A 14,325-nucleotide genomic window follows, 5' to 3' on the forward strand; every position below is an offset into this window, starting at 1 on the left:
TTGAGCGTTGACCTCGCCTCCTCTACATTGACAAACCTCTGCGCTCGTCTGTTAAACTCGGTTATTGACCTCACCGGTTTCCCTTGCATGTCATCCCAAAAGGCACTTCCGGGTAAAACACCAGCTCGAATAGCCATAAGGTGCCCACTGTCATCCACATCTCGAGCTCGGGCAACCTCCAGATTAAATCTTGTCAGGTAGCTTTTCAGTGTTTCGCCTGGCTGTTGTCGGACGTTAGTCAAAGTGGATGCCTCTGGCCTGACTCCCACCATAGCTCGGAACTGCTTCTTGAAGTCTCTAGACAACTGTTCCCATGAAGTTATTGAGTGTTTCTTATACTTTTCGAACCAACTTTTGGCAGGTCCTGCCAATGATGTTGGAAACAACATGCATCTGAGCTCGTAACCCACGTTACTAGCTCTCATAATAGTGTTGAATGTACTCAGGTGACTACATGGGTCGGTTTTTCCTTCAAACGCTGGGACGTGAGGAATCCGGAATCCTTGAGGAAATTGAGTGTTGGAAATATGTGGAGCAAACGGCTCGAGCTCCTCATCAGAGTCCTCATATCGACCATTTCCTCGTTCATTCTTTAAAAGCCTAAAGGCTTTTTCGAGCTGATCGATCCTTGCTTAGACTGGGTCAGTAGGAGGTGTTGCCTGGAATTGACTGTCATTGATCATGATTCCAGGCTCGCGTCTCCGTGAGGGATCTCTTCGCCTATTCTAGCGATCCCTCAGGTCCGGATTAGTCTGATCTTCCTTCCCCCTACTCTGATTTAGATGACTTCGCAGGTCAGGACGATTCTTGCGACTTCCAGTATTTTTACGACCTCGGTCGTGTTTACTGACAGACCTGGTCCCTCCGGACTCGTCACTGGTGAAACTTATTGATCGGTCATTTCGTGATGGATTCTTCCCATGTCGCCTCGTCTCCGCAGTGCGACACCGAGACGTCTGACTTTTCTTAGATGGTGCGCCTCTCTGCTCTTGGAATGTCTCCCTGTTTCCTTGTCTTTCCCTTGTACGCCCTTGATCCTGATCTCAAACAGGTTGAGCATTTCTGCGGGGAGGTGAAGGATATCTTATGGGAGACGGAGGGAACCGTATAGGCGACGGTGGCTGTCGCCCTTGTCGCGGCCTAGAGGGGCCAGAATTTTCCCGAGATGGGTCAGTTGCATTCGGTGCACTCCCAGGTACCTGAGTCCGAGCCTCTGCAAGGGTTCGGTTATTCTTAGTTCCTGCAGACACTTCCACAGGTGGGTTAGGCGGAACCCGAGCTCGGGTACTCCTCTGGGACCTAGGAGGAGCAGATGGCTCTGCTGGCGCCGAAGGTTGAGTCGGCCTCCTTGTGGCAGCATCCTTTCGTGGACGCCCACGGGGCCTCCGAGGAGGAACATGCACGTCCCTTGGAGGAGGGACTTGGTTTTCGCGCGGAGGCGGGGGCTGAGCCACCTGCGCCTCTGCGGCTATCCTAGTCAACTCCTTATTCCGTTTTTTGGCCTCTGCCAACAGCTGTTTCAACTGCCGGTTTTCCAGTTCTACAGTAGGAACGTAACGCTCAGGATTGTAGTACATGTTCTCATCCCTTGGTGGAGGCGGTGGTCCCCGGGAATCAGAAGACCCACTTCTCTCCTCAGCATCCGGGTTCTCCATTGGTTGTTTTCCAGGACGCCTTGGGTAACTTTCATCAGGCGTGTTCTGATTGTTCGTGGCCATGAATCTCCCAGGGATGAATGCTTTAGGCTCTCAATGAAAGCACCAAACTGTTGACGCCGTTTTTCGTCAAACAGTGAAAGAAGAGCACATAAACAAGAATTGATAATGGCCAAATACAATAAAACAAATCAAACACACGATTTTTACGTGGTTCAGCAGTTAAATCTGCCTAGTCCACGAGTCTCTGTTATTAATCTCAGGATTATCTCTGAAAATTCTTAAGCATGAATTCTTCAGAGTTTTTTCCCAAGGATCATCATTTCGGTCCTTTACAATGGTGCATGGCCTCTCTATTTATAGAGAAGGCTGCAGAATACTATCCCACATATTTTGGGTAGTTACTCTTTTTGTGTAAATAAAATAAATGGCTTTAAATGCCTATAATCAGATATAAAAGGAAACGTCCCTGAAGACCAGGAAACGCATAACTGATCAAATAATATCCCACGATTCCAGGGGATTTACATTAATAAATGAGGATTACATCTCATATTTATAATACTTGTAGATATTCAAGATGGTTATCGCGTATCTCTAAGGCTTTAGCTTCCCAGGTTTCCCGTCATCTGTCGAGCTGAAGATATCTCTCGAGTTCACGTGGCTTTCGAGATCGCACGTTCATCGAGCTCGCGACCCCTGATCCGAAGTCGTCCCTGAAGATGAGGGTGTTCTCGGAGCTACCTTCCGATATCGCGATCGTTTCGAGGTCATATATCGTACTTTGCAGGCTCGATATACAATCTTGGAGCATACTCTAATCCTTACGAGACCATTTGTTGCGAATCCAACTTTCGAGGTCACATTTACCATGGCTCGAAATCTGGGTATAGCAATTTGTGTTTAATTTCATAGAGTCGTTATGTAATATGGATGTTGAAGACATGTTTTTAACTCCCATGAGATGTATGGAGGTTACAAAATCATGTGGAAAGAGATTGTGACGTATTTTAGAAAAATGAAAAATTGGAAGCCGAAATTGCATTGTGTTATCCTTGACCGCGGCTTGGGGGACAGAGGTCAGTGGCCGCAGCCACTAATACTCCTGGCCGCGGCCTGGGGCACTGACAGCCTATTCCAATTTTGTTTTTTCTCTCAATTTGAACGCTTTTAGCATCCCAAGTAACTCTCAAATCTTCATTTTAATTTCATAAACATCAAATTAAATATTGGTAACAGCCATAGGGTTTGTGGAATTTAAAATTCAAAGAGTATCTCAAACTCTATAAATATGAGCATAATGCTTACTTGTAAGACACACTATTTTTCATCCACAAATCATTTGGCTGGAAAATATATCACAGAGACTTGATAATTCAGAGAGTTATTTCCTTGAAAGATCCTTTAGTACTTAGAGAATAAGAGGAAATAAGCTTTGGACAAAGGTCTTGAACCTTGTTCAAGTTGGTGATTCTCACTACTCTACACTTTAGTTGTGTGCGAGTTTGTGTTCTTATTATTATTTTTTGGCTATTTAGGTTTTTTACCCCCCGAACTATTACCACTACCGTATCGTGCCCCCTAGTTTTTTCAGGCCGTTAAAAATTCCCCCCGAAATATTCACAGCAATGTAAAGAAGGACTTCTGTTAACTTTCAACACATGTGGCTAACAGAAGGCTGACATGGCTGTTTATATGCTGATGTGTCTTGGCCATGTCAGCGCCATGTGTGTAATTTTAAAATTAAAAAATCTATAATCATATTAAAAATTAGTGAATTAAACACTAAAAAATAGAATTAATAAATTAAACCATTTTTTATACATTAAAAAAAATAAAAACCATATTTAAAAACAATAAACTTACACACATGGCGTTGACATGGCCAAGACACATCAGCATGTAATGAGCCATGTCAGCATTCTGTGTTGAAAGTTAACGGAAGTCCTTCTTTACATTACTGTGAATATTTCGGGGGAAATTTTTAACGGCCTGAAAAAATTAGGGGGCACAATACGGTAGTGGTAATAGTTCGAGGGGTAAAAAACCTAAATAGCCTTATTTTTTTCATTATTTTGTTCTTCTTCCTCTACATCTTTCTATTTACTTGTATTTTGTGCAATTGAGTTGTAACATTACTTTTATTAAATATCTTGTTTATTGTATTTTCAAAATAGAATTGTATTTTTTTTCCATATTTCCATTGAATATATTCTCAAACATCAACAATTTCATAAAGTGACCGTAAGAAAACACATGGTTAGAATTTATAAAGCTGTTTATCTCATTGGTCTATTTATTTCTAGTGATTTTAAGTTGTTAAATTTTGTTACAAAAATATATTTTTTTCTGGATAAGCCTAGGTTTTCTTGGCCGAAGACATCAAACTCCCCCAACCATTTGGCTAGACAACATTTGTTACAGAAAGGTTAGGTGGACATAAATTCACTTAAGCCTCTCCCTTTGGTTATAATTATGATTGAGCAAGTTTTACAACTGGCGATGGTCAAAGGAGAACATAATTTATTCAATAAGTAATTATACGTACACTAAATTTACGTACCAAAACATTACACCAACCAACTGACATAATATTTTATTTTAACCAATTATATTTATTTCAAACAAGACTTATTGTAATAAATAACATTATCACATCAGTAGTTGGTTCACATGTGTATATAACCATCTTTTTTGGCCACATGTAATTAGTAAAATATATATATATATAAAATGATGAGTTTTATTAAGGAATAAAATTTTATTAGTTAAATCAACATATCCTCAAATTCAATAATAAACTATTAAAATTTTAGGATATGTTGAATTAAAACTAAATAGCATGATTTTAAAATGTCAAATGTAAGGTGATTAACTACAAGATAAATAAATGGTATAGGGTAGTTCTCCAATAGTCTTCTGAAAAGTAGGGGTGAGCATCGGTCGGTTTAGGCGGTTTTTTCACAACAAAAAATCCAGAATTCGGTTTTCGGTCCGGATTGGTGCAATCCAAAAACCGACCGAACCAAACCAGTTTAAAAAAAAACCGACCGTTTTGGACCGCGGTTTGGTCGGTTAAACCGACCAAACCGAATTGATTATTGTTTTTTTTTTTTTGAAAGCTTTAGTTAAAAAATTAAAAATTTTGGATTGTTGGAATTCATTTTTGTGCATTTTTAAAACATAAATATATAGAACATAATTACATTTACAAATTTTAAAGTTTGAAACATAATTAAAAGTCCATAATTAAAAGTACAAATTTTAAAAATTTTAATAATTAATAATTATATAATATTATATTATTAGTTTATTATGTTCGGTCGGTTTCGGTTTTATTGGTCGGTTCACTTAAATTTTCAAAACCGACCGAACAGTGGTGGTTTGCACCGTCGGCGGTTTTTTCAGTTTTCAGTTTAAACGGTTTTGGTTTTTTCGGTGTTCGGTAGGTCGGTGTACACGGTTTTTTCAGTTTTTCGGATTTTATGCTCAACCCTACTGAAAAGGGATGACAACCGGTGTAGACCTTGTGTTTTTCGGGCATTCCCAATAGCTTTTCTAAAAAGGAGAATTTTCTATAATTATTGAGAAAATTGTTAAAATTACCACCCAATTGCTCCTTTAAACTAATTCTCTAAAATGAAGATTCTTTATATTTTTTATTTTCTTCTCTATATTTATAGATTTTTAAGAGCTTCTTTAAACAATTTTTTCTATTTTTTTTATTCACCTTTCTTTTATTCTCTTTGTAAATTTATTAGTCTTTATTATTTTAATTAATAAAAATGTTTAAGGATATAATATTTAAATGATGTAAAGAAATATATAGAGAAGTTGATATATGATATACTGTAAAATTTTGATGTAAAATAGAAAAAATGAGGTTTTAGTGATGTATTTTAAATGATGGAGTAGATGAGCTGCTGTGAGTGCTCTTAACACATGGATAATTATAATCTCATTTTCTTTTATACGACTGTGTATATTGTAATTATATCAGTCATCCCACTAGTTTTCGAAAAATTATAAATAATTTACAGTACTGAAGTTAAGATTCAAATATTTTGGGGCAATAGGCAGGTGACATGTCGTCCATTGTGTGGTAACATGTCGCTTGAACTATTTCGGTAGTTCATTTGGAGCACTTTGAAATGTCTTGAATGTTTCTAACACCCCCAAATCTTCACTTTGATTCCCTAACTCCCCAATTTATCATTGATAATAGCCAACAGGGTTAGTGAAATTTTAAAATCAATTGTTGAATGAAAGCTCTATAAATAGAGATCATATGCTCACTTGTAACACACAATTTCTATCTATTGAGCACTTAGCTAGAAAATACATAAGCTTGACAAATCCCAAAGCTATTTCCAAATACTTGAGAGTCTCTCAGTGCCAAGAGAAATCAAAAAACAAGCTTTTGGACAAAGTTAATTGAAACTTGTTTAAGTTTGTGATCTTCATTACTCTTCACTTAGACCATCTCCAACCCATAGCATTATATATGGTGTTGTACAACACCAAAACTAAGGAATCTTAGTACTATGTTTTTTTTCATTCCAACCACAATACCAAAAATTATACCAAAAAGTATATTCTTTATTATTTTATTATTTTATCTTATATATAAAATAATATACATATATATTTATTATTAAATACTAATATAAAAAGCAAAATAGTACTGCTTTTTGTTTTTGTCGTTGCTACATTACCCCACTATATTTGGTGGGGTACTGTAGCTTGACAGCAAAATTGTGAAATAAATGGAGTTGGGTTGAATTTGATTTTGTGTCTTTTTAGCACTATATTTACTGTTTTGCAGTCCAGTTGGAGCTGCCCTTAAGGCTCTGTAAGCGTGAAAGTTTTCCATTTCTTCATCTTTGTTCTTATTTATTTTATTTGTATTATCTTATTTTGGGATTGTAATTTCATTGGTGTCTTCTTCTCTTTCCATGGAGTTGCAACTTTTATTTTATTAATCATTTTGTTAGAATTGTATTTTTACTCTGAGTTGTATTCTTAGTTTATACCATTGATTGGTAATATTTTCTTTAGCAATAATAAATGTAATTTTGAAAATGAAAAATATTATTTTGGTCCCTTAATTTTTTTAGAATATGTGATCGATCCCTATATTTCGTTAAATGATAATTTGGATCATGCGTTTTACAAAATAGTACCATGAATTTGATTTTTCAATATGACTAAAATACCCCTAAATTTTATTTTAGGTATTATATTTGCACCTCAAGAATATATATAGGCACCTCATTAATTAAAAAAATATTTTTAACATTTTTTTTTATATGTTTTAATTTCTTTTGTTGTTAATTTCAATAATTTTATTTTATCTTGTTTTCATAATATCTTAGAAAAAATTCTTACTTTAATAAGTTTTTATATTTTTTTGTTTTAATTTTTATTTAAATATTTAAAATTTATATTATTTATATCTATTTTTTAAAATATGACAAAGTAAAAAAAATTAGAAAAATGTGAGTATAAGTTAAAAAATATATATTATATATTAATTTTTTAATAAAAATTGGGTGTAATTTTGGGTGCAAATATAACACCCTTCCTCATTTTTTGCTCTGAAATCAACCTGAGTTTGAGTGGTTAATTAGGTTCAAATTAGGGTTCCGACCATACCCAAAAAGAAGAAAGAAAGAAAGAGAAATCATAGCGAGCGAGAGCGATAATGGTGTGCGACAAGTGTAAGTGTTTCACTCTTTCCTTTCGTTTTTTTTCTTCCTCTTCGCCTCCTGAATCTCCAAATTCCCAGTTCAGTTTTTATTTTTTCTAATTTGTGCAATTTCATGATAATTTGCCTTTTATTTATTTGTCTATGGTAATTTGCAGGTGAGAAGAAACTTGCGAAGGTGATAGTGCCAGACAAATGGAAAGAAGGCGCCAGCAACACAACCGAAGGCGGTGGCCGCAAGATCAACGAGAACAAGCTTCTTTCCAAAAAGAAAAGGTTTTCTATTTTATTTGTTAATCTATTAAATTAATTTCTTTTAATTTACACAATTTTCTCCATTTTTTATACGAATAGAACGTATGGTGGTTTTTTTTCCTGGAACTATATAGTATGATTCTGTAACCTTATTTTTTGACTCGAGCGATGCTTAATTGAACATAAATTGGGATTTTTCTTATTTAAAACTTTTCCATTTTCATTACCAGTACGCACTTTTGCAGATGCCAATTTGGAGAGACTAAAATCAAACAATGCTAGCTCTACCCTGTTTATGGACGTATAAATTATCAGATTGGGTGTTTAGTGCAAATTTTAGATTAGTTTGGGTTGGAGCTGTTGAATTAGATCTTAAAGGTTTTTAAGCTTGGGACTTTATCTTCTTTCACACGTTATAACTTATAAGTATAGGTGGAGTTATTGTGATTCTATTATATAAACGTTTCGAAGCGGTTACAATCTTTGAATTTTTGGGAGACAAAGAATCGTAGCAAATTGCCAGGTAGGTCTCCATGAGGAATCAAACCCCGTATCTCATAAGAGCAAACCTGGTGCCTCCTGTCAGCGTTACCACTAGATATAATCATATACCATAATTATGTTTCTATTGAGTTATATAGATTTTGGATCCAAGTGGAGTAAGCTCAAAAGGTCAGGTCAGATCAGGTCTGCGGTTTGCTTCCATAAGAAGTTTTAGTTTTTTCCATGCATCTACATAGCAAAAGTGAGTTTGGGAGATTTCTTGGTATGAAAATAACAATAATAAGTTATATAGGATTTTGAAGGCTTTGTTCATAGGCTTAATCTTAAGAGCACACTTCCAATGGCTTTTTTACTCTACTATTTACAATACATCACCAAAATCACTTTTTTTCTTTCTATTTTACATCACACCACACATTGTCTTATCTATTTTTTTTATATTATTTAATTTATTCATTTCAAATATGAAATAATGAAGAGAGATGAGAGATATTCTTAAAATTACTTGGAAGGGTGAATAATAATCTCTATGTAGAGAAGATAAGCAAGAGATAAAAAAATATACAGTAGAGAATCTATTGGAGTGCCTTTTTTTTTTACCTTTTTTCTTTATATTTTAAATTCATGTCTATTGGATAAAAAATAAATGTGTCTTATATCTCATTCTCTATTCTCTCCTCTCTCCTAGTTATTTATATATGAAATGAATAAAAAAATATTAGAAAATATAATATTTAAATAATATAAAGAAAAGAAATAGAATCTTATGTATGTGTAATGTAAAAGTATTAAAAAGAATAGAATAGAGAAACCATTATGAGTGCTAATACACTGCCAAATAATGGATTCAGATTTCAGACTAATGTTTGAGTTACTTTTACTCATTGTGAACATGAATAATTTTCTTCCTTCCGGAATGAAAGATTACCCCAAAAGGTCGTTGAGATATTTTTTCCCTTACAGGTGGAGTCCTTACGGAAATACCAAGTGCATCATATGCAAGCAGCAAGTACACCAGGATGGTAAATACTGTCACACCTGTGCTTACAGCAAAGGTACAAAATCAACGATACCATCATTTGTTTATAAGACGTTTTGGCTTAATGCCTCAAAACCTTATGCGGATTGTGCTGTGCAGGAGTTTGTGCGATGTGCGGTAAACAAGTGCTTGACACAAAGTTGTACAAACAGAGCAATGCATAACTCTCAAACTTGATGTTGGCTTACATTATCTGATGCATTCGTAAACTCTTCACAGCCTTGTGTTTTTTGTATCATTGGTCCTTGTATAGGCACGAGAACTTATTATGCCTGATTGAAATTCAGCTGTGAACAGATGTTTATAGTCAATTGTTATAATGGCCTAATTGTAATTGCATATCCAGACGCCGAATTTCTGTCTGCTAATATGTAGTTTCCTTTCCTCGTAAAAATCTCTTTTTTTTATATACAATTAAATACTTGGCTGATATCCCTAGTTGTACAATAGTTTTATTTGATTTCTAAGCACTTTAAGGATTATTTGAGTTTCATAATCTTATTCCTACACAAGTGACATGTCCTTGTGCGGTTTTGCAGGCTGCAACCGCATTAGTGGTTGGCATTTCTTGTCATCTGTTATATTCATATGTCCTACATAATTACACGCTATAACAGTCATTTGGATAATGTTACTCAATTTCACTTGATTGCTTTTTTCACGGTCACTGGCATATTTTTGAAGAAAAACATATTATGATTTCATTTGAATGGTTTTTAAAATAAAAATAATTTGATATTAATGTTTCATAACAAAACATAAAAAAAAATTATGATGGCTGCTTAACTATTTACTTACATATATTTTTTAAAATAATAAATTTTAGCATTTTATGAGTGTAAAAGGTAAATGAGATTATTATAAGAAGCAGATGCTATCATTTAGATTTGAAGAAACTTAAATGGGAAATGTACATCTTGATACTTGTTTTTTAAAATAATTACAATAATAACGTATCATTTTATTCTTTCAATTATACCACATGTTTTTTCATTCTTTAAGTTTTAATAACGGGTAAAGAATTTTATATTTATTTATAACTTAAATCAAAACATTTATATAACAAATTTTGAATTCAAGTTGGAAGTATTTCAGGGACATTACTTAATTTTTTAGGGGACTTGGTTTTGGGAATTCCATTTTTATTTGTTTTCTTTTAATTTTTTTTTTTTTTTGCAATTTTCATATGGTGCTAAATATTATCATTTGATGACTCACTTACTTAGAGTTACTGAGACACTCAAACCCATAACCGGTCAAGAATGGAAGCAAATCACGTGGTGAAGACAACACACATCGATGCCATATTAGACTGTGTAGTCCTTTAATTTTGTTAATATATGCTTCATTGTTATTGTAAACTGTAAAGCTCGAAAGGAAGATGAATATGCCTAAGTAAATAAGTTTCGATATGAAATTTTATTATTATTATTTGCTATTTATATTCAAAGTGTTGTTGTTCATGAAGGTTAACTTCTTTGTCTTTTTTTCTACTTGTAGTTTTTTGGTTTTTACTTGATATGTTTTTGTGTTGAATACGTTTTAAGATTTAATATTTGGTAATAAGATACTAGTTGGTATATGTTTAAAATTGTATGATATAAAAAAGTACTTTTTTTTTTTTATATCTTAATAAGATACTAGTTTGTATATAATATGTTTGATATTGTATAAATACTCAAAAGTATTTATTTGTCATGTTAGTTTTTCAGTTTTATTATTGCACGTTAGTAATAAGATACTAGTTTGTATATGTTCGAAATTGTATAGTTATTAAAAACTATTTTTAATATCTTAATAAAATTTTAGCTGATATATGTTTGAAATTGAATAGATACCAAAAAGTAATTTTAATAAGATAACGATACCATATGTATTTATTAGGAGGTATTAATGTTTGGATATTTTTTTATTTATATTTTAATATTAAATAGTACTTGGTTTTATTAGTTGATGACTGTTTTATTGTTTAATGTCAAATTTAACAAGGAAAATCAACCCACCAAAAAGAAATCTATTAGTATTCAAATGAGAAGTTTACATAAATATGAGAAAAGTAAACATAGATGGGAAAAAAATAATTATATAAAATAGGATAAGTTTTGAAACAAAAAAAGTTTAAAATATAGAAATTCCATAGAATATAAAAATAGATTACCATATTAATAAATACACAAAACTCTCTCTTAGTCTCTCCTTTCTCTCCCTCAGAGCACTCTCATTGGGTGCTCTACTCCATCATTTAAAATACCTCATCAAAATACACATTTTCTATTTTACCTCTAAATTTTACATTATATCATACATCAGTTTCTCTATATATTTCTCTACATCATTTAAATATTATATCTTTAAACATATTTTATTACTTAAAGTAAAATAAAATAATTGAAAAATAAAAAAGAAATAATAAATATATACTAAATGGAGAGAGAAAGCTTATAAAGAAAAATAATAATATTAAAATATTATATAAATGATATGTAAATGTAAAGATAGATTAATTGGAGTTTGTGCATAGCTATTATAAATATATGTATAAAGGAGCTGATGGAAAATGTTTTTATGAGTTTTAGCTAAATATTTTAAAGAAAGTGTATTATAAAATATATCACAAAAACATACATTTTTATAATTTACCTCAAAACTTTTACATTATACCATACATCTGCTTCTTTACATTATTTATATATTATATTTTTAAAAATATTTTATTCATTTTAATAAATAAAATAATTAAACATAATAGTATCACACTCATATATATATACAAAAGTTTATAAAAAAAATAATAAAATATTTATAGCTTGATGAATAGTATTTCACTACATATAAAGAAATATTATTAATTTAGGTAAAAAAATATAACTTTACATCATCCAATGGAAGGCTACTTAACTATTTTTTCTCTATATTATAAAGAATAACATATTTTAGCTCATCCAATATAAGTGCTCTCACAATGTACCTCTCTCTTTTCTCCTTCTTCTTCTCTCCTCCCTCATTTGGTTCTCTCATCTCAGCCCTCTGCCAGCGATGCTATCTCTGCCCCGCCCCCGACAACGACGATGCACCTCCGTCCCCCTCCGCTGACGACGACGTACCTCAGCCCCTCTAGTTCTTTTCTTCTTCAGATCTAGTTTTATTTTGTTTCTCTTTGTTCTTCTTCTTCTTTTTCATATCTATTTTTGCCATTTCAAATCTTCTTCTTCTTCAGATCTAGTTTTATTTTTATTCTCTTTGTTGTTCTTCTTCTTTTTCACATTTGGTTTTGTCATTTCAAATATGATTTTGAACTTCATATTTTATTTTCATTCTAAACCTAATTGTAGCCGGTTACAGTCACAATCTGTTCTGATTTCTGGATTTTTTTTTTCAGATTTGTTTAAGTAACCGGGTACAATGACGTCTGAATCTTTTTATTCATATCTGATTTTGTTTAGATCTAGTTGTAACCAGTTACAATAACGATTAATTTAGATTTGTTTGTTTAGATCTGATTTTGTTTTCACACCTCACTAAGTAACCAAGTACCATGACGATTAGTTCTTTTTTTTTTTTTTAATTTGAATCTGTAACCAATTACGAATATGACTAGTTTAGCTTTTTTGTTTATGATCCTATTTGTTTCCAGGTCTGGCTAAGTAACCGGTTACTATCGCAACTGATTCTTTTTTTTTTTCATATCTATTTTGTTTTTCAGACTTAGCTGTAACTAGTAACCTTCACGATCAATTTAGTTTATTTTTTTCATATCAGTTTTTTTTTTAAATCTCACTAAGTAACCATTTACAATTCAATTGATATTTTGATAATGATACCTTACTAAAAAAATCAAAATTATTTTTATAGTTGTAACTAGTTGCTACAACACCACTTAAAAAATAAAATTGAATTTTATTGTTATAACTAGTTACCATACATCACTAAAAAAAATTGACAATGACACAAAATTACTATCACAAAAAAAAAAATTTAAATTGTTTTGATAGTGGTAACTAGTTACTGTTGATAAAATATTGATTGAAGAAGATAAAAAAATGTTAGAAAATAAGAAGAAATGAGAATAAAAAGTATAGTGATGAATGTCTCAGATTTTTTTCTTCAAAGAATTATGTAAAAAAATTAGATTTTATAAAATATGAATGATAAAATATAACACAAATAGATTAAAATAATAAAAATAATCTCAAAATATATCAAAAGTAACTAAGAAAAATGTATAAAAGATAAAATGTCGTATACAAATAAAATTTTATAAATATATGAGAAAAAAATTGCCACAAAAATGTAGACAAAAAAATATACCATAAAAAAATTAAGGAAAAAAACTACTATATTTTTCAGAGTTTAAAAAAAAAATCATATTTGATGTAATTTCCTCTAACCAAATATCTTTGCTAATGATAACAATTGAATAGATACTAGTTGGCATATCTTAATAAGATTTATACCAAAGAATATATCTTTATTCGTATTCATTTTACGATTTTACAGTTGCAGGATTTAATTTTTTTAAAAAATAAATATACTAGATAGTTAGTATATGGTTGAAATTGTATGCCAATAATATATAGAAAAGAAAATTATATTTTATATGAAATTTTCAATAGAATGTACAAAAATATGGCTTTTTTTCTTTCAAAAAAAGTTAATCTATGACATTTTTTAAGAATTTTTACTATTATGGGATCTCGAAAGTTTGGAGCTGGGTTCAAATGGTGGGGTTTGGGCGGAGCTAGGGTCTCGAACGGTTGGTGTAATGCCCCGAATTTCCTAATAAGGGTTAGGACCTTGATTAGGAGGCCGGGAGGGCCATAATTGAATTATGATGCTATTTTATGATCATATGCATGTTTATGTGAATTATATTATTATATGATGGTAAATGCATGCATATGGGAGTATTTATAATTATAAGGGCATTTTGGTAATTTGGTCGTTATGGGCGTAAATGTGTATTTTGGTGCATGTTTGTAATTAATTGATATAGCCACATTATAAGGGGGATTGGTTCGAGCTATTCGGCATGAGACAATCATGGAATGCAAGTGTTCGGTTTAGTCGTAACGAGTTTAAGTTCGAGGCTCGGGGTGAGTCTCAGGGTGAATTTAATGATTAGAGCATTACCGGGAATCAAAGGGTAATGGGATATGGATTATTGG

At 32.0% G+C, this 14,325-nt stretch overlaps 1 protein-coding gene across 1 annotated transcript; it reads left to right on the top strand.

Annotated features, from left to right (window-relative positions):
• The first annotated feature begins 7,216 nt into the window (after positions 1–7,216).
• LOC133795638 (uncharacterized) lies at positions 7,217–9,642 on the top strand. The gene is made up of 4 exons (XM_062233092.1): positions 7,217–7,375; positions 7,521–7,638; positions 9,085–9,176; positions 9,260–9,642. The coding sequence occupies exons 1-4, from the start codon at positions 7,360–7,362 to the stop codon at positions 9,322–9,324; spliced, it is 291 nt and encodes a 96-aa protein (XP_062089076.1). The 5' UTR covers positions 7,217–7,359; the 3' UTR covers positions 9,325–9,642.
• The last annotated feature ends 4,683 nt before the right edge of the window (positions 9,643–14,325 follow it).

Source organism: Humulus lupulus, chromosome 8, assembly GCF_963169125.1.
Source record: "Humulus lupulus chromosome 8, drHumLupu1.1, whole genome shotgun sequence".
NCBI classification, from domain to species: Eukaryota; Viridiplantae; Streptophyta; class Magnoliopsida; order Rosales; family Cannabaceae; genus Humulus; species Humulus lupulus.